The sequence below is a fragment of the Callorhinus ursinus genome, unplaced genomic scaffold, assembly GCF_003265705.2.
Source record: "Callorhinus ursinus isolate GAN/ISIS: 27379988/994484 unplaced genomic scaffold, GSC_fseal_2.0 scaffold2, whole genome shotgun sequence".
NCBI lineage: Eukaryota > Metazoa > Chordata > Mammalia > Carnivora > Otariidae > Callorhinus > Callorhinus ursinus.
This window is the reverse complement of record NW_027397064.1, coordinates 17,916,183-17,940,397: the sequence shown is the minus strand read 5'-3', so window position 1 is coordinate 17,940,397 and position 24,215 is coordinate 17,916,183. Positions and strand designations below refer to the sequence as shown.

Here is a 24,215-nt window from a genome sequence, read left to right as displayed (position 1 = left end):
TTCTCTCTCTCTTTCAAATAAATAAATTAATTAATTAAAAAAAAAGAGAGCTAGTGACCCTGATGAGAAGGGGAAGGAAACTTGCAGAGGGGCAATTGCTGCTATCACTGGGGTGAGTTGGTGTTTGGCCAACAACTGGCTCTTCCCCTGGTTCTGCCCAAAGGGTACCAGCCTCCAGCTCACCCATTCTGCCCTGGCACCCTGGACTCTGCCTCTCCCACTTCTTCCCCCACCCACCCAGTTCTGTGCTCCTCCTGCTCCAAGCAGGGTTTCCCCCTCCAGGGTGCTGGGCTGGGCCTGAGTCACTTCCCAGGCGGCACCCTGGGGAAGGCTGCGCAGGACCCACAGTGACAAGTGACAGGCTCAGGCTGCAGTGCCCAGCTCTCCAGGCCTTCCCAGGTGAGTAGCAGGGAGGGGGTCTGGGGGAGGCTGGAGAAAGGGGGCAATGCCAGGAGCGGGGGGCAGAGGTTCCTGGACAGAAAAGAGGGAGCTGGGGAGGTACATCTAGGTATTCATGGATTTTATAGAACATCTGGACCGGAAGTGGAAACAAAGACCCTCAGTCCACCCCTTGGTCTACAGATGGGGAAACTGAGGCTGAGGAAAAGCAAAAGGTCACACAATGAGTTAGTAGCAGGGCCAGGATGGAGACCAGGTCTCTTAACTCCCAGCTCAGTGTCTCCTGAACGCCATCCCCACACACCCTCCCTCATTTACCGTCTTTTCTCTCTCCCTCTGCCTCCACGTGTCCCCTGCTTCTTCACTCCCACCCACCCTAGAAATTCCAGCAACTCTGCCCTGGGAGGCAGGGCATGTGGGTTTCCCATGCCTGGTCTTTACTCCAGGTTACATCAGGATAAGCCACCGGCCCCCAGAGGCCACAGTATTCCTCTCTGCAGGCTGCAGTTCCCGGGGAGAGAACCACAGGATTAAAACCAGGTGCCCTGCTCCCCACACACACCCAGCATTCTGGCCCGGTCCCAGCTCTAGGGCCTCATTTTACTTCTGCCTCCTTTTCCTCAAAGAACACACATTTTCCATTCAGCTGGGGGTCAGGAAAGGATGAATGTGTGCCTTAAGGATGATGACTGCTCTGGCGAGGCTCCCTGTGGGGGAGAGGGGTGATTTTCCCTCAACCCAGCATCCTCATGGCGGGAGCGTTAACAGGGTGGCTCATGTCAGGTTGCCCTGTGTGAGGGCACACAGACCTGAGTTCGAACTCTAGCTTCTCCGCTTAGAGCTTTGTGGCATTAGATAAAAGACTTATCTGTCTGTCTGAGCCCCCCTCTTGCCTTGTATCAAATGGAGTTAATGACCTCCTGGATTATTACGGGGACTGAATAAGACAAGGATGTCAGGCACGGAGCATAGCAGCTAGCACCCAGGACCACTCTATTAGTGGGGGCTACACTCTCACCTTCCCACGCTGGCCTACGAGGAAGAGCTGGGGTGTTTATCCCACCTGTGAACTCACTGTGTGACTCCAGATAGATCACATTCCTGCCCTGGGCTCTGATTCTTCCTTTGGATAAGGAGCCATCCAGGAAGGGGCTCCTTCCTGGGTTGACCTTCCAGAGCCACGAGGAATCACACCATTTTGAAATACTCATGGCAGAGGAGAGGGTCATCCTCACCAGGAACTTGAAAGGTGAGTGAGTCCCGAGGGGTTTTCTGGGATCGAGTTGGGGGAGAAGTGGGGGGTCTTGGGAGCCCCTCCCTCAGAGCCCTCACCACCTGACGCCTGATGTCCACCATCCTCCCCCCGCCCCCAGCCGCTGTCTCGGCCATCCTCCAGGGCTACGGGGGCCGGCAGCAGCCAGTGACAGATGCCAGTGCTGAGCTACACAGACTCTGTGGCTGCCTGGAGCTCCTCCTGCAGGTGACCCCCTCTCTGCCCTCCTCCCACCACCCTTCCCTCATGCCCAGAGAGCCAGGAGGGTTTTCCCAGATACCGAGGAAGAGCGACCGCCTCAGCCCCCTCAGGGTCAGCAAGCCCTTCCTGACATCCGACCTTACTCTTGGGGATTGATACCACAGCCTAGGAAGTGAGGTGGGGCCCGGTGGGGAGGGGTGGGCCAGGGCGGCCACCCTGCTCTGAGGACTGAAGTTTCAGAGGCAAGATGTCCCAGGGCTGAGCCTTCCTGCTGCTGGCCCTTTTGTTGAGCACTTACCACGGGCCAGGCTAAGCCCTTCTTATGCCCCACCTCATTAAATTCTGATTCTATCCCCCCTTCGGTGCTTGATAACCCTACCACCCCCACATACACACACAGAGCCTTCCTAGATCTCTGTGTGTGATGCACATGTGTGGTGGGAGTGTACATGTGTGCATGTGTGAGGTTTGTTGGGTGCACATATGAATCTTCTGCCGGTCTACCCCTCATCTGCTGCACTCCAGTCACACTGGCCTCCTTGATTTTCCTAAAGCACACCAGGAATGCACCTACCTCAGGGCCTTTGCACTTGCTATTCCCTCTGCCTGGACTGCTCCTCCCTCAGATATTTGGATAGCACAATTTCTCATTTCCTTCAGATCTGGACTTGAGTAGTATCTCCTCAGTGATGCTCTCTCTAGCCACTCTAATCCAAATTTTTTGAAGATTATTTATTTATTTATTTATTTATTTATTTATTTATTTATTTGAGAGAGAAGAGCACAAGCAGGGGAGCACAAGCAGGGGAGTAGTGGCAGAGGGAGAGGGGAGAGCTGAGCAAGGAGCCCAACTCGGGGCTCGATCCCCGGACCCCAAGATCATGACCTGAGTGGAAGACAGATGCTTAACTGACTGAGCCACCCAGGCACCCCTCAAATCCAAATTCTTAACACACACACACACACACACCCTAAATCACACACATGCAGGCATACATACCACACACTCACACACATCACATACATACATGTGTGCACACACCATGTACTTTCTGTTCTCTTTCCCTGCTTTATTTTTCTCCTTAGCAGTCAGCACTAACATAATATACGTTTTACTTACTCAGTTTGTTCATTGTCTGTCTCCACTACCAAGTGTAAGCCCATGCGGTCAATTTGTTCATTGCTGAATTCCCAGGGCGCAGAACAAAGCCTGGCAGAAAGTAAATGTTCAACAAGTGTTCCTGGAATGCATGAATAGAATACCAAAGGCTCAGAGAGGTCCAGCACCTTGCTCATGGTCACACAGCCAGTAAGGGCGGAGCCAGGTCTGTCTACAGTAGCCCTTTCCTCTCTCAGCGTGCTGGAATGCAAGGTGGCTGCTGGGAGGAAACGTTTCTATGCTTTCCTGTCCTTCATCCCGCTCCCAGTTTGACCAGAAAGAGCAGAAGAGCTTCCTGAGGCCTCGGAAGGATTACTGGGACTTCCTTGGCGCCGCCCTGTGGCTGCAGCGGGGTAGCACGGAGCCGGCTCGCTTCGTCCACGCACAGGACAAGGTATCCAGGGCCAGGGGGCAGGGTGGCTGGTCTCAGCACAAGGGGGCCCTGCCACCAGGCCCTTGACGGCAAAGGTCTCCAGGGGCCCCTTTCCCACCCATCTTGCTCCGCTGCCCTGGTCCTCCTGTCTCGTTAGCCCTGCCCTCAGCATCTCTCTGGCCACCCCTTTGCTCCCATGACAATACAAGTTCCCATCTTGTCTCCCTGTGCTGGCTGAGTTCCCTCCGTCCTAATAGCACCCGGCTGCCCCCGCCCGCCCCCCACCACTGTTCACCTGCTGTGCGCTCTGCAGTTGAGGACGCCTCTGGCGAAAGGCCGCGCCTTCATCCGCTTCTGCCTAGTCCACGGACAGCTGGCCGAGTCCCTGCAGCTCTGCCTCCTGAACCCACAGCTCACCAGGTGGGGCTGTCGGCACATGCTCCTTCTGACTCCCCCTGAACCCACTGTCCCTCCCTTGTGAAACATGCCTCTTCCCCGCCCCCCATGGATGGGTTAATATCAAGGACAACTAAAAGGACAGCCATGAAAGAAAAGTCAAGGAAGAAAGGGCAAAGGGGGGGGATCAGAACACAGGAGCCCAGTAGCACCATGATGCTTAAGCCTCCTGCCCCCCAGGGGCCAAAACCCTGCCGTGGGAACCATGCCGTGTGGTGTACAGCAGAGGCAGATTCTCAAGGGGTTGGGCTGGGGGGGCAGCAATAACACCAAGGTCAAAGGCCAAGGCTGCTGATCACCATTACCACAGGAAATGGTATGGCCCCCAGAGCCCTCTGGTGTGCCCCGAACTCAAGGAAGACCTCCTGGACTCTCTCTACACTCTCAATGGGGTGGCCTTCGACCTGGACCTGCAGTGGCCAAACCTAGATGAAGCCTGGCCCATGTTCTCAGAGTGAGTGTGTCCCGCGTGGAGGGAAGCCACTTTCCAGTTCCTTACCCCCACCACCCCCTGCAAGCTCCAAACTCAGCCTGAGCCCCATCGGTTCGCCTTCCCTTCTTGCTGTCTGAGCCCCTGATCCCCCACCCCCCTCAGCCTTCTGTTTTCCCGGTGTAATCCCATCATGTTTCGTGAGACTGCATGCAGTACTCACTCATAAGGAGTTGCTGGATGCTTGGGCTGGAGGGTCAGAAGGATGAACCCCATGGTGGATGTCAGGATGAGTGGTGGGCGGGGTGTGTGCATGGATGGGGGGGTGCATCTGTGAGAATGGGAAGGTGGGAGGGATAGTGCGGTCAATGGGTGGTTGGACCGCTGCCGGAGAGAGGCCCCCAGACCCCCTTGCCCTTCCACTGCAGGTCCCATTACTCCAGTGCCAGTCGGACCCAGGGAAGAAGACCCAGAAAGACCAAAGATTCCCCAAAGCAGGTGCCTCTGCCCAACTTCACTCCAAGCTGCCTCCTCTCCATCTCTCTTGGGCCCCCCAGGATGAGCAGTAACCAAGCTGACAGACAGACATATCAGGGAGAGAAGGCGACCGTTAGCACCATCCACGGGACCCAGGGGCCCAGGGGTCGGGGAGGCGGTGGGGTGGGTACCCAGAAGCACGTAGGATGCACACCAGGGAAACAGCCTCCGTTGGACAACGTGCAAATGTCTCAGTGCTGTTCAGGGAGCAACTGAAGAGCCAGGTTTCTGGGTTCAAATCCCAGTTCTGCCCCTAATCACCAAGGTCCTTGGCAAGGTACTTGTCTTGCCTCGAAGGTGATTGTGAGGATGCATTGAGACAGACCGTGTGTAGCACAGAGCAAGGCCCCTAGCCAAATGCTCAGGAAGGGACAGCTTGTGGCTATTGCCGTTCCCCAGTCTTGCTTTGCACCCCCTCGGCTTCCGGGCATCAGGTCCAGATACCATGAGGATTCAGCCTCTGACCAGTAGGGGGAACCCATTGCAATACAACCTGTTAAGTGCGGTGATGCAGACATGCACAGAACATGGGAGCACAGAGAAGGCTGCTTGAGAGAGGTGACTCTTTGCTGCTGGGGGTCTGTTTAAGCTTTCACCACAACCCTACGAGGTAGGGGTTATTATTCCCAATTCACAGACAAGAAAACTGAAACACAGAGAAGTTCAGGGGCAGGACGGAGGAGAGGAGAGAGTGGGAAGAACTTAGAGGAAGCCAGATAGAAGGTGCAGGTGAAGCAGGGAAGGAGGAGAGTAAAGAACACTGAGAGGCACCTCAGCTCCCTGACCAGACCGAAGCTTGGGCCCCGGATCCACCTGCGGTGATGGTAGGTTCCCGGCTCCTGGGTCCTGTCCCAGACCTCCTGAATCAACATGCCCTTAGAGTTAGCCAGTTCCTTGGTTTCGGTCTGTGGCCTCTCCTATGCACCCAGTGGGCGAATTGGTGCCGAGAGTGGCTTCGGGGGCTTCTCTGCAGATCTCAGCACCACATGGAGACCCCGCAGGAGTCCAGCCAGAGGAGCCGCACACTAGCCAAGCCGGCTATCTGCGAGATGAGCCCAGGGAAGACGGGTTAGCTGGACTCCCCACGTCCCAGCAACACAGGCATCTTCGTCCCTTCGTGGAAAAGAAGAGAGAAGATCCCAGGAGGCTCGGGCCCCCCCAGAGCATGTGGGAACCAGAGGGGGAGGAGCTTCAGCAAGCCCAGGAGAAGGGAGCCCCAAGACCTGAGATCTGCCTGGAGAACTCACCCAGCAGCCAGGGACAGGGGGAGTGGGCCGACGGAGCTCCGGAGGAGGTGATAGAGACGGAGGCTGAGGGCAGAGGGCTTCTGCCGGGTGCAGAGGAGACTCACAAAGCAGGAGCAGAGTGGGGTCATGCCCACAGGCTGCCGGCCTCCAGCCCCAAAAGGACAATAGAGGACACGATGTCAGGGAGCCCGCAGGAGTGGGAGGTGCCTAGCATTCGGGGAGAGCCCCGGGTCCTACGGGACCTAGGAACAAAGGAAGACTCCACCCCAGAGAGACCACAAGAGGAAAGAGGAGTGACCAGGGTGACCAGGAGGAAGGAGCCGGCAGAGGTGGCCTTGCAGGATGTGGTCAAGGTGAGAGCAGCTGAGCACTGTACCTGCCTCTTCTCCCTCTCTAACCTGGCCCACAGGTGGGACTCTTCGGTGGTGATGGGGGGGGGGACATTGCAGCCCACAGATCAATTCTTTTTTTTTTTAATTTTCTTTTTAGATTTTATTTATTTATTTGAGAGAGAGACAGAGACAGAGATAGTGAGAGAGAGCACAAGTGGGGAGGAGAGGGAGAAGCAGGTTCCCCGCAGAGCAAGGAACCCGATGCGGGACTCGATCCCAGGACTCCGGGATCATGACCTGAGCCGAGGGCAGACACTTGACTGACTGAGCCACCCAGCCCCCCCCCCCAGATCAATTCTGATTGGTCTGCACAGTATGATTATTCTTCGAGGGGGTCTTCTTACCGTACGTAGCCTCACGCCAGGCCCACTTCGTTCATCAGTCCTACCTGCCTGGCCCCTGAGGGCACTTGAGTCTGAGACCCCTCCCCAACAGCTCTTCGGGGCAGCCACCTAGCTGCCTTTGTTGTAGATGATTCTCCTGGAGATCACAAGATTGATTTCAAGCTTTCCTTCAGCCTCCTCTCTAGCCACAGTCTTCGTGCCCTTTGAGCTCTGTAACTTTCATCCTTCAGCAAAGGAAGAAATGGTGGCCCCAGGCTCACCCAGGGGCAGAGCCTGGCCTCTCAGCTCCCAGGGCTGTCCCCAGTCCTGCCCTCCACCTAAGGGCTGTCTCACTTGGCCTGGGGTCTCACGGGGATGTTTGTCAGGTCAGACCTGGAGCTGGGATCTCTGCCCTCCTCCCTCAGCTTCCCTTTCCCTTCCTTTACCTCCCACCCCCAAGAGCCTGAGACATGAGCTCTGGAAGACCAAGGAGCAGGCCCAGTACCAGGAGCAGCTGCTGAAGGAGCAGGAAGGGGAGCTGAAGACACTGCAGGAGCAGCTCAGCAGGTAACCTTGGCCACCCCCCACCACCCCCCACCACCCCTGCACAAACAGGCCTGGCAGGGAGTCCGGCAGGACTGGAGGCTCCTGCTCACCCCTTCATGGTCACGCCAGTAAGTGTCTTCTGAGTGCCTCCCATGCTGGACACAACTTGGGGATGCTGCGGCATGCAGGGCATTATTCCTGGGCCTCCTCAAGCAGTTCCCACTGACCCCCACCCCCTGCCAGCCCCCCCTCACTGGCCTCCCTGAGAGCCTCCAGGAAAGGTGGATGCCTCCTGACCCTCCCTCCCCTCCCACACTCACCTCTGCCCCTCTGCGGCTGTTCCCCTCTCTTTTCAAGCCAGTCTCCCTCCCTGCCCCTCCACACTCCTGCCCTTCGTTCTCCATCTTTCCCCTGTTCATTTGTCTCTCATTTTCCTGCTCCCTGTTACAGCCTCTCTTTCACCCTCGCAAATCACAATCATCATCATAACTATCATGTACGGAGCATTTACTGTGCTAGGCGTTTCCTCCTAACCAAACTATGAGGTAGGTTCTCTAAGAATCCCCATTTTATAGATAGGGAAACTGAGTCTCCAAGGTGCCACACAATTCACCCAATGTCACTAGTTAGCAGAGAGCTGAGGTCTGCACCACAGCAGCTGACTCCAGAACCGGAGGGCTTCCACACGGGCTCCCAGGCAAGATTTTGAGTGCCTGTATTATTTCAGTCCCCCCGTTTCTCCCGCTCAGCCCCCCTCACCATCCAGCTTCTTCGACTTCCCAGCATCACACTAACCTCAAGAGCCCGGAGCACACTCTCTCAGGGTCTGAGTTTCTCTTTCAGAATCTTTAAAATATCTCTGCCATGCAAAGGTCTTGCTTTGTCTGACTCAGTCCCTCCGGGTCTGTCTCCCGTGGTTGCTGTGTGCCTCGTCTGCCCTCCTGGCTCTGTCCCTCGCACGTGGCTGACGCCCACCCCGGGACACCCCAGCCCGCCCGCATCAGAGCCTGGGTAGCTGTGCTTCAGACTGAATCACTGGGCAGTTGACAGACTCTCTGCTTAAAAGGCTGAGAGAGGCTGTGGGCCCAGAAACCAACCCAAAAAGGTCCCCCCGGGCTCCTCCCACCAGACGCTCGGGAAAAATCCCTAGGCAGTTTGGTCAGGAAAGATTCCCGTGATCCCGGCCCTAGGTGAACGCAAGGCCCTGCCCACCCAGGGGCCTTCTCTGGGAATCAAGATGGCCTGGAGGGAGCAGCTGGGAGGATCCAAGGAGACCACCAGGCCCAGACTGCTCCCTCGGCTGGGGGAGCCCCTGTGTCACAGACCACCACCCTGCGGCCTGTCATCCCATCCAGCATCCCACAGACTCTCAGCTCACCTTCTCTGTGCCGGCCCTGTGGTGTGTGCCGCAAATCCTCTTGTGGACAACACAGACCAAACCCCTGTCCCTGTGGAGCTTCCCTTCTAGTGGGGGAGGCAATCGGTAAACACGACAAGCAAGTTAATTGCATAGCGTCAGATGTGACAAGTCCTAAGAAAAAAAAAGTCGAGCAGGAACAGGGGATGGGGGTGTCAAGGGCTGACTTTAAATATGGCGGCACAGCCAGGGAGGGCCTCCCTGAAAAAGTGATGCTTGAGTGAAGACCTGAAGGAAGTGAGGAGTAAGCCATTTGGGTATGTGGTCGAAGAATGATCCAGGCAGAGGAACAGCAAGGGCCAGGGCCAGGTGGTGGGAATGGGCGTGGCAGGTCCCAGGAATATCCCTGAGGCCCAGTGGAGTGAGGAGGGAGAGGAGGTAGGGGCAGGTCAGTCGGGTAACAGGAGACCCTTGCAGGTCATCAAAAGGACCTTGGCTTTGACTCAGAGTGAGATAGGAACCACTGAAACAGTCCTGAGCAGAGGAGGGACAAGATGCAACTGTTTGCTTTAATGTTAAGTATGTTCACTTTTTTTTTTTTAACAATACAGTGGGTTTTTGTGTATTTATAAAACTGTGCCTCGATCAGACATTTTCGTCACCCCAAAGAGGAGACCCTGTACCATTAGCAGTCACTGCCCATTTTCTCCCAACCTCCCAGCCCTAGGCAAGCGCTCATCTGTCCCCGTAGACGTGCCTAATCCGGACCAATCTGTGCTTTCAAGGGCTCAAGGCCACTGCTCTCTGGGGCTAGTCTGTAAGGAAGTGGGGATGCTGATGAGGAAGGGGAGCGCGGGGGAGTCCCCAAATGCTCTCTGGCAATGGAGGTGCAAAGAAGCTGCAGGATTCTGTGTCTACTGTGAGGCTGGGCTTCCTGGTGCAAGAGAGAAACAGATGTCAAGAATGACTCTCGTTTTTCCGCCTGACCCGCTGGAAGGCCGGAGTCCCAGCTGACAGTCTGCCATGGCAGGGCAGGCTTGTGGGGAAATTTCAGGAGCTGGGGTGAGAGCCTATTAAGTCTCAGACGCCCGTTGGACGGGCAAGTGGAGCCGCTGGGCAGACAGGAGGGTGTGGAGCTCAGAGGAGAGGCACAGGCTGATCTGCTGGAGAGCCGTCAGAACGCGGGTAGTGGGAACAGAAGCTTCTGTGGCTGGGAGGACGATGTGCTGCCCTGCCTCCTGGGATCCAGGGAACTCAGGAGGAATGTCTCACTCCAGGGGCCATGGGCATCAAGCTGGGATTGGCTGTCTCACCACCGCCAGAGAGAAGTGCCGTGGGGCCCACTGAGTCAGCCAACAATAGTATGGTGCCTCTACTGTGGCCATGAGCGGGGTGACAGCCATGAACAGAACAGGCAGTGTCTGCTCTCTGGGACCTGCAGAGACAGACGACAGATCAACAAATAGAAATGAGATGTCAGCTAGTCATGGGTGCTGTGGGAAAACATCAGTCCAGGAAAGGGGATAGAGACAAGACAGTCACCTAGACTTAGAGTCATGGGCTTCCTCGCTGAGGAGGTGACAGTTGAGCAGAAGCCCCGATCACTGGAACAACTGGACCCTGCAGATATGGTGGGAGGGGTGCTCCAGGCAGGGGGACCTGCAAATGCAAAATCCCCGTGGGGCTGGAACAGAGTTTTGAGCAGGAAGTGGGAGGTCCCAAGACCTTCAAGATTGCTCTGTTTGTGGTGTGGAGAATAGAGTGAAGATGGACAGGGATGCAGCCTTTGGGTGCAGAGCCCCAGGCTGGACACACAGGGGAGACACCAGACCAGCCAAGCATCAGGCCCCAGCAGACCAACCAGGAGCTAAGAAAATACACTTGGAACTGAGCTGTGGGACATCCGACACCCACTTCCCAGCTCTCTGGCCATGGCACCTTGGGAAACTGACCTTCCCTTTCTGGCCTCTGGTGTCTGATTTGCAAAAGGAGATGGTTGGATCTCTAAAGTTCCTCCTTCCGGCTCCGATGCTCTGTGAGACCATCCTTCCAAGCAGGTGGGTTTCTTCTGTCCCTGGGTAAGACCTCAAAGCAAAGGTGATTAGGTCAGGGATGAGTGGAAGAGGTCCTCAGATGGGGAATTAGGCAAACATCACACATTCCCCCCCCCACCCCCCCCTGAGATCCTTTGAGGCACACCAGGGGCTCATAAGGTTCTATCCCTTTCTCCCACCGGTTGCCCACTCAGCACTGGTGCCAAGAGCCACCGAAGTGTGGGACGACAGAAAGAGTTGATGGCCTGAGAGGCCTGCATCCTGATTTCTGCTCCCTCCACTTATCAAGCCGTGTGACCCTCAGCAAGTGTGATTTCCTCTCTGAAGCTCTATTTTCTTTCCTGTAAAATAACGATCATATTACCTAACCATACATTTCTGAAAATTTAAAACGGAGCCAGGCTATAAAGCCCTGAGCTCAGGGTCTGGCATGTAGTAGGTGTTCAACAGACTTGAATTTCTTCCAGGTCCCCTCCTGCACTGGAGGTGTCTGTCAGCCCCTGCTTGAAATACTTGGGTGTCTTTCCATTGCACTGAGATTAAAGTCCACCCTTCCCGGGGCCAGCGAGGCCGAGATCAGGCCCTGCTCCTTCCCACCTCCTCTCTTGCCCATTCCCCACCTCCTGCCCTTCGTGATGTTCCAGCTTCCCTTGCCTTCTTTCAGTTCCTCAAACAAACCAAGTTCTTGCCAACTTGCAGACCTTCACATGTGCCTTTCCGTGGCTCTACATGGCTGACTTCTCATCTCTTAGATCTGCTTAAAGGTCACCTCATCTCAGGAGCCTTTGCCGAGCACCCTCTCGAGTCCTCCCCCGCCTCTCCTTCATCCCAGTCATACACTTGGCTTCACCATGTTATTGGCCCATTACTTGTTTTGAACATTGCTCCAGACACACTCTAAGCTCCACCAGGAGGCATATGCACTGCTGTATTCCTGCCCCCTCCAACAGCCCCTGGCACACAGTAGGTGCTTAATAAATGTTCCCTCCCCACCTCAAAGATACACTGTAACCATGGTGCTCACATCGGGACCAACACCAGCCTCACCAAAGGCCCTGGGATCAGTGCGCTAGTAAACTAGCTCGGGAAAATGAAACAGCAATCCTAAGAAGGAAGGATACTGGAGACCAGAATGTTCATTAAAAGTCAGAACGTGGCCCTGAGCACAAGAACACCCTTCCTTAGGGTTGCAGGGACTGACTGGTCTTTCAAAATTTCCATGGGTAGCTGTTGTCGGTTTGATTTTACAGCCCACCCAGCTTTCTTCTCTGAGGCCTGCTATGAGGCGGCGTTGTAAAAATTCACAATTCAGTTCACCGTGAAGCCTCTTGCAAGCCTCAAACACACTGAAGCCCAGGGGTGTGGCCACACACAGACAGACACACACACACGCACACACATCTGAGGTCACAGGATGTGCACCCGCCTTTGCAACACCCTCCCATCTGAGCGATGGGAGGAGGGGCTGGGACCCTCTTATTTCCAGTCCAGCAGATTTCTTGGAACCTGCTAGGAAGCCACCGAAGACAAAATGAAGAGACCAGAACAGAGCTGAGGCAACGCCAAGCCCAAACTCAAAGAGAAACTTAAGAAAGCCGTATGTTTAATATTGCTTCTTTAATTGAAAAGACAATGTGCTGTAATTTTTCAAAATATTTTAAAACCTAAAAATCACCCCAAACCCCACCCCACCTACCCCCCCCAAACCGATAATTGTTCTCAGCTGGGCACAGCCCATCCAGCCTGGTCCCCAGATAGCCCCCCTTCCCTCCAGACAGCTGCCATGATTGTGAGTATGCCTTTCAAGAAAATTACATTTTAAAATGGAAATGTTAAAAAAAGAAAAGAAAAGAAATGCAAATGGCAATGTTGGCTACACCCTGTTTTCATCCCTCTGAACGGCTGGTAAGGAGTCAGCCTGTAGACGTCATGTTGTACACGGTGCTCCATTCGGAGTGTGTGTGGTGCGGGGTGTTGTATGTGTGTGTGAGCGTGTGTGGCCTGGCAGGGTGTGGGGGTGTGGAGAATGTGTGAAGAATGTGTGTATATGTGAGTGTGTGTGTGTGTTTGGTGTGTGTGGTGTGGTGTGTGTATATGTGTGGTGTGTATGGTGTGTGTGTGTGGCACATGGTGTGTGGTGTGTGTGAGGTGTTGTGAGTGTGTTGTGTGTATATATGATGTGTCACAAGTGTATATGGTATGGTATCAGTACGGAGTGTGTGGTATGTGTGTTATATGGTGTGTGTGATGTGCGTAGAGTGTGTGGTGTATTGTGACTTATGTGGCATGTATTGTGTGGCATGGTGTTTGTGTTGTGAGTGCGTGTGGTGTGTGTTGCTGTGTGTGTGTATGTGTGGTATGTGTGGCATGGCGGGCTGTGAGGGCCGGGAGTATATGTGCAGCACGTGTGTATATGTGTGAGCGCATGTGTGGTAGGTATGTGTGTCCGTGTGTGGTGTGTATGATGTGTGCGCACGTCAGCTGTAGGAAGCACCACCAGCTTCCCCAGGAGCCCCCTGGCAGGCAGAGGCCCGGCCTAGCTCGGGCACAAATGCCGGGAACTGAGTCCTCCTTCTGTGCCCAGGTGTCAGGAAGAGAGGGCCCGGCTGCAGACGGAGCTGGAGCAGAAGCAGCAGGAGGCTGAGAGGAGGGACACCATGTATGAGGAGGAGCTTGGAGGGCAGCGGGACCTGGTCCGTGCCATGAAGATGAGGGTGCTGGAGCTGATTCAGTAAGGGCGGACGCGGTGGGGCAGGAATGCGGAAGGGGGGATGGCGTGGGACGTAGAGACTGGGGAATGAAAATTCTACTCCACTAAAGACTATCAAGTAGGGTTCTGAACCTTTTATGTATGCTAACTCGTCTCCTTCTTATGGCCACCCCCGCCATTCTCCTCATCTTACAGATGAGGAAACTAAGGGTCAGAGAGGCTGACTTGGCCACCAAGGACACACAGCATATAAATTGCAGAGAGTCTTCTGGCTCCAAGGCACGCCACCACTCCAATGCACCCCCACATACATACACACCTACTAAGGTTAGGGGAAAGGAAAGGAACCCATGGATGGAGAAGGAATTGAGAGAAGGGGGAGGTTAACCAAGAGCTAATCATGTGTCCTGTACCTGACTACCTGCTAGATTTCCACAGACCACTGGGCCTATGGGCCGCCCTGGGGCAGCTGTCCTAGGTTCCAGAGGCTAAGCTCACCAGGATCGATTCCAAACCACTAAGCCACTGAAGGATGGAGGAGCTGTGTAAAGCCTGGTCTCTGCCCTAGTGGGGAGCTAATGTTATACTTTGACCCAGTTCAGGAAGCAGGACACCACTGGACTCAGGTTCCATTAGAATTAGAAGGTCGCTGAGGGATCATCTAGGACTAAATCCTCTGGCACAAAATCCAAGTGATACTAAAGATGAGAGAAGGCAGAGGTCAACCTGGAAAGAACAAACCAAGAATTTAAGGAATGATCTCCTCCGAGGAGCTGTCAACTGGGAGAAAAGAGGATATAAGATCTTAGCTGTATATCTCACAAAAGAATTTAAGGTAACCAACAATAAAAGACATATATACATATATATATGACTGTTATAAATGATATATGTATGATTGTTAAATAAAAATATGCAAAATGGAAGAGGAAAAATATATAATCCCAAGGTATAGGATTAGGGTCGAAATTTAACTCTGAGCATCTTGGCAGCAGAATCAAAAATGGAAACACAGAAAGTTGCCTAAGTGTCACTAGGCATTCCAAGGAAATACACCAGTGCATCAGGAGGGAAAAACGCTTTTCCTCATGTTAAAGAAACTCATCACAAGATCCCAAACTACATAATATAATGTTCCTTGCAGAAGCATCATGAAAAATCTGGCCCTAAGCAAAAAGGGCGGGGGGAGCCATAGAGGCTGACTTCTGCATCAAGATGGTGGACAGACACATCACCTGTTTTCCACCCTGAGATCTCACTAGAATGATCCTAAATGATAAAAAATAAATAAAACTTGTAATAGAGAGGTGGAGGAGCCAACCACAGAGAAGAGATTTCAGCTACTTTCCAGAAACCGGAAAATGGATGAAAAAGTAGATACTGGATTATTTAGCCCAAGTTAGAACTTCAGGGCCCAGAGACACCAGGACCTCAAATGGCAGGAATGAGATGAGGGACAGATATCAGGAAAATTTACTGATAAAGTCATTAGAAAGAGCAGTGTATACCCCCTGCTTTCTGCCTGCCTCCCCGACTGCAGAATATCAAACCCAGAGATCTATCTCCCAGGCAAAGAATTAAAATGTCCTTCTCTAAAAAAAAGTTAGATGCCCCCAAATGAAAGAGCAGTGTGTTCTGATATTTGACAGTCCATGGGGCAGGTAGCTCCCTGCCCAGTCCATCCTAAAGGGAAGCCACAAGCCAACCAACCGTCCCTGTCCAGTACTTGAAACTCCAGCAGCTTAAACATGAAATAGTAACCAGAGATCTCCAGATGTTTGAGAAGAATCTAGAGCATAAAAGGGAGAGACAAAGATAAACAAACAAAAAAATCCACCTCCCATGAAACAAGATGCTGTGGTAAGGGACCATCAAAAGATGAGAAGTGTTCTTGGAAATTAAAAATATCAAATTTTTTTAAATTCATAAAGATTGGAAAAGGAAGAGAAGGCAGTCTCTCAGAACGTAGAGTAAAATGCATAAAGAGATGGAATGCATGAGAGAAACAATTGCAAACATAAAGGATCAATCCAGGAGTTTCACTATCTTCTCCAACTGACAAGAATTCCCAAGAAGGAGAGAATAAAATCAAGGAGATTATCAGATAAAAAGATGAGAGACTTTCCCAGCTCTGAGGGTCACAGGTCTTCAGATGTAAAGATGTCACAGAGTGACCAGCACAACAAGCAAAAAGAAGGGAAATGCACATTGAGATACATCGTTGTGAAATCTCGGTAAAATAAAGATGAGAACAATATACTCAAGACACGTCACTTATAAAAGAAGTAGGACACAGAAAGGCATGTTAAGGATCAATGGCGCCTGGGTGGCTCAGTCAGTTAAGCATCCAACTCTTCATCTTGGCTCGGGTCTTGATCTCGGGGTCGTGAGTTCAAGCCCTGCATTAGGCTCCACGCTGGGTGTGAAGTCTACTTTAAAAAAAAAAAAAAAGAAGAAGAATCAATGCATTCATACTTTCAAGTTCTTAGGAAAGATAGCTTTTGCCCTAGAATTCTAGGTCCAGCCAAACTATGAAGCAAGTAGGGAAGGTGATGCAGGAAAGATGTTTTTCAGGAAGACCGGTTATAGAAAATGCACCTCCCACACAGTCTTTCTTGGGAAATTAATTAAGGATGTACTTCAGAAAAACAAGGAAGGAAGCCAAGAAAGGAGAAGATGTAGAATTCAGGAAACAGTCATGGTAATCCAGGAGACAAGAAAAGGGAATTCCCAAGATGACAAGAGGACAGACAGCAAGCCCAGGGAGCAGTAAGTTCAGGCTGTAGCAGGAATATAGAGGACCTAGGAGAAAAATCTCTGGGGAGGAAGAGAATCAATAACATACCTGATACGATGAAGAATTTGTTGGGGAGAGAGAATACTTAGGCTATGTTTTTTTTTTTAAGATTTTATTTATTTTGAGAGAGAGAGAGAGAGAATGAGAGAGAGCACGAGAGGGAAGAGGGTCAGAGGGAGAAGCAGACTCCCCGCTGAGCAGGGAGCCCGATGCGGGACTCGATCCCGGGACTCCAGGATCATGACCTGAGCCGAAGGCAGTCGCTTAACCAACTGAGCCACCCAGGCGCCCAATACTTAGGCTATGTTAAGGGCAAGTCATGCACAGAGAAAAAAAAGACAATTGGAAAGTCCTGGAAAAACAAAACATTTCCAAGAAAGGAAATGTGTAGAACACATCTAAGCTCTCCTTGAAGAAATATGTTTATATATCGTCTAATAATGTAAATACTATTTATTGATTTTTTTAATGTTGGAATCAACCTAAAGACCAAGCACAGAAAACAACTGCAATGATAGAACTGTCAATGTTATCACCTAAACAATATTAAGTATAGAATAGAATCCAATAGAACTTTCTATGAGGAAGGAAATGTTCTCTATTTGCCCTGTCCAATATGGTAGCTACCAGTCACATGTAGCGACTGAGTACTTCAAATGTGTCTTGTGTGACTGAAGAACTGAGGTTCTAATTTTAGTTCATTTTAGTCAAATTCAATATAAATTAAAGTAGCCACATGGGACTAGTGGCCACCATATTGGATGTTGCAGGAACAGGTAAGTAGGAGGTGAGCAAAGGAGGCTCTCTGAAGAGGAAGGGATGCTGGCATCATCCTATGACAGAATGGCAGTTGGGATGCTGTCTGTCCTTCATAGGATGAGTGAGAAATAAATGTGTGAGTGTATTCTGTAAAACTACAAGAGTAATAGAGGAACCAAAAATAGGGATATTCTGCGGAGGAAGGAGGTAGAGTTAGTGAGAATGGTACTAAGTAAGCTACCTCCCCTGACATCGAGGTAAGGAGCTCTGTAGAAGATGTTCTCTCTCGATGGATCAGGAAGAGAGGATATGAGCATATTACTCAAGTGTGGAAGTAGTATCAAGGAGAAAAAGCTCGAAGTGTAAGAAGTGGTTTTGCCACTGAAATCAGAAGGAGTGGGGAGGGTGTCTATTTCCTTTTGGTATAAGTACTTCTGTACTGTTGGATTTTTAAGTCATGTGTATGTATCATTTTGATAAAAAAAAAAAATTTTTTTAAAGCAGGAGACAGAGGGGGAGGGGCAGAGGGAAAGAGACAGAGAATCTTAAGCAGGTTCCATACCCGGCTCAGAGATCGACGCAGGGCTTAATCTCACAAACCCTGAGATCATGACCTGAGCCGAAATCAAGAGTCAGAGCTTAACCAACTGATCCACTCAGGTGCTCCCTAAACATCCTTTAAAAAACAAAACAAAACAAAACAAAACAAAACAGTGAGGATAGTTTTGCAGGAGTGTAGCCTACTTAACCAGAAGGGGATTTCTATCAAGTGCCAAATAAAAGCTAAGGGTATTATAAGAAACTGCTGGGGACTTCCACAATCAGGGAGCGCTCTGGGAGGTGGGATATGAAGGTTATATTGGGCGAGGGGAACCCAGATGTTGCCATCCATCTTCCCAAAGACTACAGACTCCCTCACCTCTTATGTGTGTGTGTAGGGGGGTGTCTCTTTCATGGTCTCTTCATTTCTTTCTCTATCACTGTATCTCTTTCTGTCTCTCCATCTTTCTCTATATTTGTCTCTCCCTCTCTCTCTGTGTCCCTGACTGTCTCTGCATCTTGTTCTCTTGGTCTCTCTCTCTCTCTCTCTCTGCCTTTATCTCCCCATCTACCTCTCTGTGTGTGTCTCTCTTTGTCTCCCTCTCCTACTCACTGACTTCCTTTCTCTCTGACCATCTCTCTCTGTCCTTCTCTGTCTCCCTCTTGTTTTCTGTGCCTCGGTCTTTCTGCCTTGCTGTCTCTCTCTCTCTCTCTCTCTCTCTCTCTTTTTTTTTTTGTTTCTTTGTGTGTGTCTCTGGGTGACCCACACCCTCTCTCGCTCGCTCTCTCTTCTTGGGCTCCGTGTTTCTCTTCCTCCCCGTCTTGGTCTCTCCATCTTCCCATCTCTGTGGGTGTCTCCCCACCCCTGTCCACTCATCAGAGAGAAGGATGACCTGTGGCGGAAAGCCCAGCATCTGTCTTCCCTGGCCCCCGGATGTTGTGCGGACTGCAGCAAGATCTTTGGCCGGCTGTCTCGGCGGTACCCGTGCAGGTAATGGGGAGGGCACAGAAGTCTTGGTCTGGGACAAGCACTATTTCCACCAGCCCACAGCGCTCTGCCCCCACTGGGACGGAAGGGACACAGGAACTGGGGGTTTATGAAAGCCACTTAAAGGCAGCCACTCAATTTACACACTTAGCATAGACATGAACCAGAACAGTGGAAAGGGGTCAGACAAGCAACAGTGTCTGGAAGATGGGACTGTGCAGTCCTTCCGAGAAGAGACTGATGAACAGGCTTCTGGTCTGGGGGGAGCTGCTCCCCTCACCTTCCTCTGGGAACGGGGTGGCAGGACAAGCCATGGGGGAGAGGGAAGGGGGCCAGCAGGAGAACCTGTCATTTGGACTTAAAGGACTCTGGAGGGGGTGGGGCATTGAGACACCCTTTAGGAAAGGGGAGGCCTCCTTGGACAGGCCCAGGGCCTCTCTGCCGGGAGATAAAGAACAGAACGGACAGCACATGCTCAAGCCCCGTGCTCCCCCCCCCCATACACACCCATGAGCCCCCACTCTTCCCACCTCTGCTCCCAGGCTCTGTGGAGGCCAGGTTTGCCATGCCTGCTCTGTGGATTACAAGAAGAGAGAGGGCCACTGCCAACCTTGCTCCCAGAAGGGCGAAGCTCAATTCAACTGACAGGATCACCCGACTGGCCACACACCCTCCCGCCTCAATCAGCTCCCTCTCCTCGCCCTTCCCACCTCTCTGGTCTGACGAGTCCTGCCTTTTAGAATTTGATGATCTCAGGCAGACAGCACTTGCGTGCACATCCCGCAGCGTGGAGAGCAGGAAGAGCCGGCTAGAGCCCTGCACCCCCCGCCCATGAGCGGGGCGGCTTGAGAAAGCTCACAGCTGTCTGTCTGGGCTTCTTCTGTCCGTGAGGGTGCGAGGCACCATCCTCCCTAAAGGCCCACCAGGCTCAGAACATCCTTCCTCTGGGACCAAGAAGACCCAGGGGCCCTGACATTTCTCCACACCCCCACCTCACCCAGCCCACCCTTCACCACACTCGGGGAGCGTCCTGTCTGGAGTCGGCTGTGAAGGTCTGCTTTTGCTGTGTTTCATTTTTAACAGCTTTCTTGAGGTCTTGACATTTAACACACTTGGCATAAATTGTCCAATTGGATGAGTTTTGACTTTAATATACACCCATGAAACCATCCCCATGTTCACAATAATGAACACATCCATCATCCCCAGAGTTTTCCTTCATGCCCTTTGTAATCTCTCCCTCGCCCTCCCCCTCCCAAGGCAACCACTTATCTGCTCTCTACCACTAGACTCGAGCTTTCCAGAATTTTATATAAACAGAATCATCTGGTATGCACTCTATTGTCTGCCTTCTTTCCCTCAGCGTACTTATTTTGGGATTCATCCATGTTGGTGCACATATCAATAGTCCCTGTTTAAGGCTAAGGGGAAGAACTCTACTGCATTGGAGAGACCACAGTTTTGTTTACACGTTCAGCTGTTGCCAGACATTTGGATTGTTTCCAATTCGAGGCTGTTATACATACCTTTCCTACGATCAGCTGTGTACAAATCTTTGTGCAGACATTTGCTCTTATTTCTCTTGGGGAAATACCTAGGAACGAAATGGCCAGGTCCTAGGATAGGTATATGTTTAACTTTTAAGAAAAACTGCTGAGTTGTTTCCCAAGGAAGTCATGCATTGTTCCCTCCCACCGGCAGTGTATGGGAGTCCCAGATGCTCCCCAGAGCACAGACATGGGGCTTGGGCCTCTCTCTCTCCTTTCCTTCCAACCGTGAGGGTGACTTGGTCGGTCCCAAGTTGTGAGTGCCTGGAGGGAAGGGCTGGGACCAGGTGACTCTCCATGCAGTGCTCACTCAGCTACATTTTAATAAAGAGGGTTGATGAGGACTTGTGTAACTCCATGGTACAAGATCATATCCCCTGACTGCCTGAGAAGTCTTATGTAAATTCTGCATCATTCACTGGGCACCCAATTGTGGTGCTTCTGGGAATACGATTTCAGAAGAAGCGTGGGCCCCACTCGATATCAAGGGGATTAGCTGCCCTATCTGAGCTCCAGGGCAGACTTTGTGGCCCCAAACAGGCATGCATGCTATTATCCCCATCCCCTCTGCCTCGCACGGACTGCCAGAGCCTCTGCAGTGGTTGGGCAACCCTGTGGCTCTGGCCAGCGCCTGGGCACCACCTCCTGGGGTCAAGGGCCACCCAGAGTTGCATCCCATTACCATTGCATGGAGCAAGAGTTTTGCAACAGGAGTTCCTGCCCTGGAGAGCTGGTGAGAACTTCTCCTTAGCAAAGGCTGCAACAAGGTGAGGGGCAGGGAATGGAGAGAGTGGAGAGGGGCAGGCCTGGGGCTCTGGAGCAATCAGGGCAATAGAATCACCCCTACCCTAAGAGGCAGCAGTCCCTTCTTGAGGGTCCAGTTTGCTCAGAAACTTTTACTAAGGCAAGGTTCTTATTTTGGTGGAAGACATCATGTTCTGGTGGAACTCCAGTGTCGAGTTCATGCCTGCCTGAAGAACTGAGGGAGTGAAGAGACCTAGCAGAAGCCTATGTTCAAAGAGGAGGCAAAGAGTTCTGGTCCTGGACCGGAACTCATCCAAAGGAAATCAGGGGCCAGGAATGGGGGAACTTGACCTTCTCCCTGTCTGGGAGGGGTGGAAGGACAATGCTGACCACCAGCCTGTAGCTCAACACTGCCCCCCAGAGAGTCCCCACCAAGTCCAATGAAGAGCGCAAAAGCTCCACAAAGACATTAGAAGATTGGGGATCCTCTGGCAGAAGTTTCCAGGGTCACCATAGGCTGCAAGGACACCGGTCCTTCAGCAGTGACTGCAGAGGCAAGTCTAGCACAGCAGCACCCAGAAGAGCCCCTGGGGGACACTCCCAACAGACTCCCTCAAATTCCTGGGAGAACCTTGTGGGGGGATGAAGCCCTGCATGAGCACAGAGAGTCTAAGCCAGTGCAATTTTGGTCACTGCTATTGACATGACCTCACTTGTGCTCACAGGCTGGGGACGCCCTGGGAAATTGGGGCGACGTGACTATTTCTTTAAATAAGATGTCACTCGGATCCTCCAGTGTACATCAGTCCCCCCACTTTGTCAACTCATTCAGTGCTCAACAAAATGATATGGAACACCCAGGATATGCCAAAAACACTGTGATTGGTTTAGGGATACAGAGATTTTTATCATAGATTTATCATACTTATGTATATTACGTATATATTTTTCTATATTACATATCATATATTTATATACTGTTTTTATATATTGTATATGTAAGATATAAAATCCCTATTTTTGAGAACCTCACGGTGGGGGGGAGGGAGTGACAAGATGATTACAAAGCCCCCGACTGAAGCCGTGATAGGGAGAAGGCCCGGGGTCGGTGTGGACGGCACAGGGAGGGCTGCGTCCATGGAGGTCATGACCAGGCTGAACCTTAAAGGAAAAAGGAGAGTGGGCCAGACCAAGAGTGTAAGGAAGAGCGTTCCAAGAGGAAGGGACATGCATGCCGGGGGGGGAACCGAACGGCTCTTCGGGAGCGGCGCAGAGTTCCCTGTGGTTGTAGTTGAGGGGTCCTAAGGGTGTGGCCAGGAAAGAGTCTGGGTAGGTACACAAGGGGATGCAGAGGCAGCAGGTGCCCAGGTCAGGCGACTGACTCTGCCCGAGGACAATGCGGGTCCTCAGAGGGTTTTAAAAGGAAAAAAGCTCGATCAAATTCACACTTCAGGAAGACTGTTCTGGGAGCAGAGTGGAGGATGGTTTGAGGGGGGAAAGATTTGAGGCAAAGATGATTTAGACTCTCTCTCTGCCCCTTCCCCACCGCTCGTGCGCACACTCTCTCTCTCTCTCAAATAAAAAAATCTTTAAATATAGACACATTAATCCTCCTGAAAACACTATGCAGCAGGTGCTTCATTAGCCCCGTTTTACAGATGATGAAACTGAGGCCCCGTGAGACTGAATAACTTGCCCAAGGTCTGCAGTCCAGCTCCAGAATCCACAGCTCTTGCATGCGTATTGCAGTAGTTTAGGCGAGAGAGAATAAAGTGTTGCCTGACGCTGTCAGTGAAGATGGTGAGGAGGAGATAATCAAGAGGAATGCTAAAGAGATAGCCTCGTTTGAGAGGCGTGCAAGGGGCAGGCCGTTTCCGGTTGGCCAGATGCCAGGCTGGGAGGGTGGGGCAGGAAATCCAAGAGACAGGTTTTCTACCTGCTGAACTTGCAGCACCTGTGGGACTTCAAGGGAAACTTCAAGAGGTGGCTGCATGAGGAGTCTGAGCTGCAAAGAGAAGTTTAGGAGGGAGGTCAGGCGCTGAAGGTGTGGGAGACCCTGGCACTTATTGGGTGGTGGCTGAAGCCAAGGGAGCAGGGGGGCTGGCCTGGGGAGGGCAGGGAGAGAAGAGAGCCAAAGCAGAGCCCCAAGGAACATCCAGATTTGAGGAATGAATGGAGTACTAAAGCCACAGAATGAGACTAATGTTCAGGAGAAATAAGAAGAGAATGAAGTCAGTGGGATTAAATGCTGCAGAGGTCAAATGAGACTTGAACAATAACCATTTCACCGTAAATACAGTTACAAGGCATACAGCAGACTGGAAGAAAATATTTTAACATAATTGACAACTGTGAGATAGTATGAGTAGATAGGGTAACAGGCCCTTTTATAAAGCACCAATGGGAGAATAAATTGATACAGTCTTTTACTGAAGCGTAGTTGATACACAATGTTATATTAATTTCAGGTATACAACACAGTGACTGGACAATTCTGTACATTATGCCATGCTCACCGCAAAAAGTGTAGTCACCATAAACTGGTACAGCCTTATTAAAATTTAAATGTGCACAGATATGACCCAGCAAAATTACACGTAAGCTACACAATCATACAAGTTCCCAAAGACCTGCATCCAAAGATGCTCGTAGCTAGACTTAAATATTCATCCATAAGGTAATTATCGGATCGATCATGATACATCTGCACCATGGACTAGTATGTTGTCACCGAAGAGACACCGAAGGGTGCGTCTACATGCACGCCCATGACAGCGTGTTAAGGTGCAGAATGACATAACCAGTTCAATATCATTTGTTTTAGGGGGAAAAGGAAGGAAAACATGTCTGTATATGCATGGGGGGGGGAGTCTGGAAAGATGGACACAAGATATGTGTGAATCTAAGGATGGAAAGGAGTCCTTCCAGTTCAACTTTAGACGATTTTCAGGTGTCTGTATTCTTTACAGTATGCACGCTTTGTTGTTGCAACAGTAAAGCCACTTTATTTAAGAGAAGGGCTTATTGGATGTCTCGGCCTGAGGTCGTCAGTCATGTTGGCAAGAGCTGTTTCGGCAGAGCAATGGGAAGGGAGCTAGCTGTGGTGGGCTGAGCGGTGAACGACAGGAGGCGAGGTGCAAGCAGCCCTCTCTCTAGAAGACCAGCCGTGAGGAGGGCGCTGGGGGTGTAGTAGCGGGAGGGGTCCCGAAACAGAGGGAGGGTGAGGGCAACATGAGCAAGCTCAGGGAAGGAGATGGCGGATGGGGCAGAAGGGCTAGGAGGCAGGACCCTCAAGGATGTGAGAGGCAGGGTGTCCCAGAGTCAGGGCAGGAATTCACCGGAAAGAGAAGGAGGGACGCTTTTCACGCTGACCCTAGAAGGAA

The 24,215-nt window shown here is 51.7% G+C and overlaps 1 protein-coding gene and 1 long non-coding RNA gene across 3 annotated transcripts; one reads left to right on the top strand and one right to left on the bottom strand.

The window, feature by feature from the left end:
* Positions 1-135: 135 nt before the first annotated feature.
* On the top strand, positions 136-19,839 carry RUFY4 (RUN and FYVE domain containing 4). 2 transcript variants are annotated; one of them, XM_025891752.2, is made up of 12 exons: positions 136-399; positions 1,488-1,648; positions 1,773-1,879; positions 3,301-3,426; positions 3,719-3,825; positions 4,172-4,315; positions 4,720-4,789; positions 5,802-6,428; positions 7,251-7,357; positions 13,332-13,478; positions 18,434-18,544; positions 19,084-19,839. In XM_025891752.2, exons 2-12 carry the CDS (start codon positions 1,609-1,611, stop codon positions 19,184-19,186), a joined length of 1,689 nt encoding a protein of 562 aa, XP_025747537.1. In that variant the 5' UTR covers positions 136-399; positions 1,488-1,608; the 3' UTR covers positions 19,187-19,839. The 2 variants fall into 2 exon arrangements, with proteins under 2 accessions (XP_025747537.1, XP_073734840.1); XM_073878739.1 differs by lacking the exons at positions 13,332-13,478; positions 18,434-18,544; positions 19,084-19,839 and adding an exon at positions 9,171-9,337.
* Positions 9,244-10,773, bottom strand: LOC112838965 (uncharacterized). The gene is made up of 2 exons (XR_003212104.2): positions 10,646-10,773; positions 9,244-10,128 (listed from the first exon to the last, which is right to left on the bottom strand). It is a non-coding gene; the product is annotated as an uncharacterized lncRNA (long non-coding RNA).
* Positions 19,840-24,215: the final 4,376 nt, after the last annotated feature.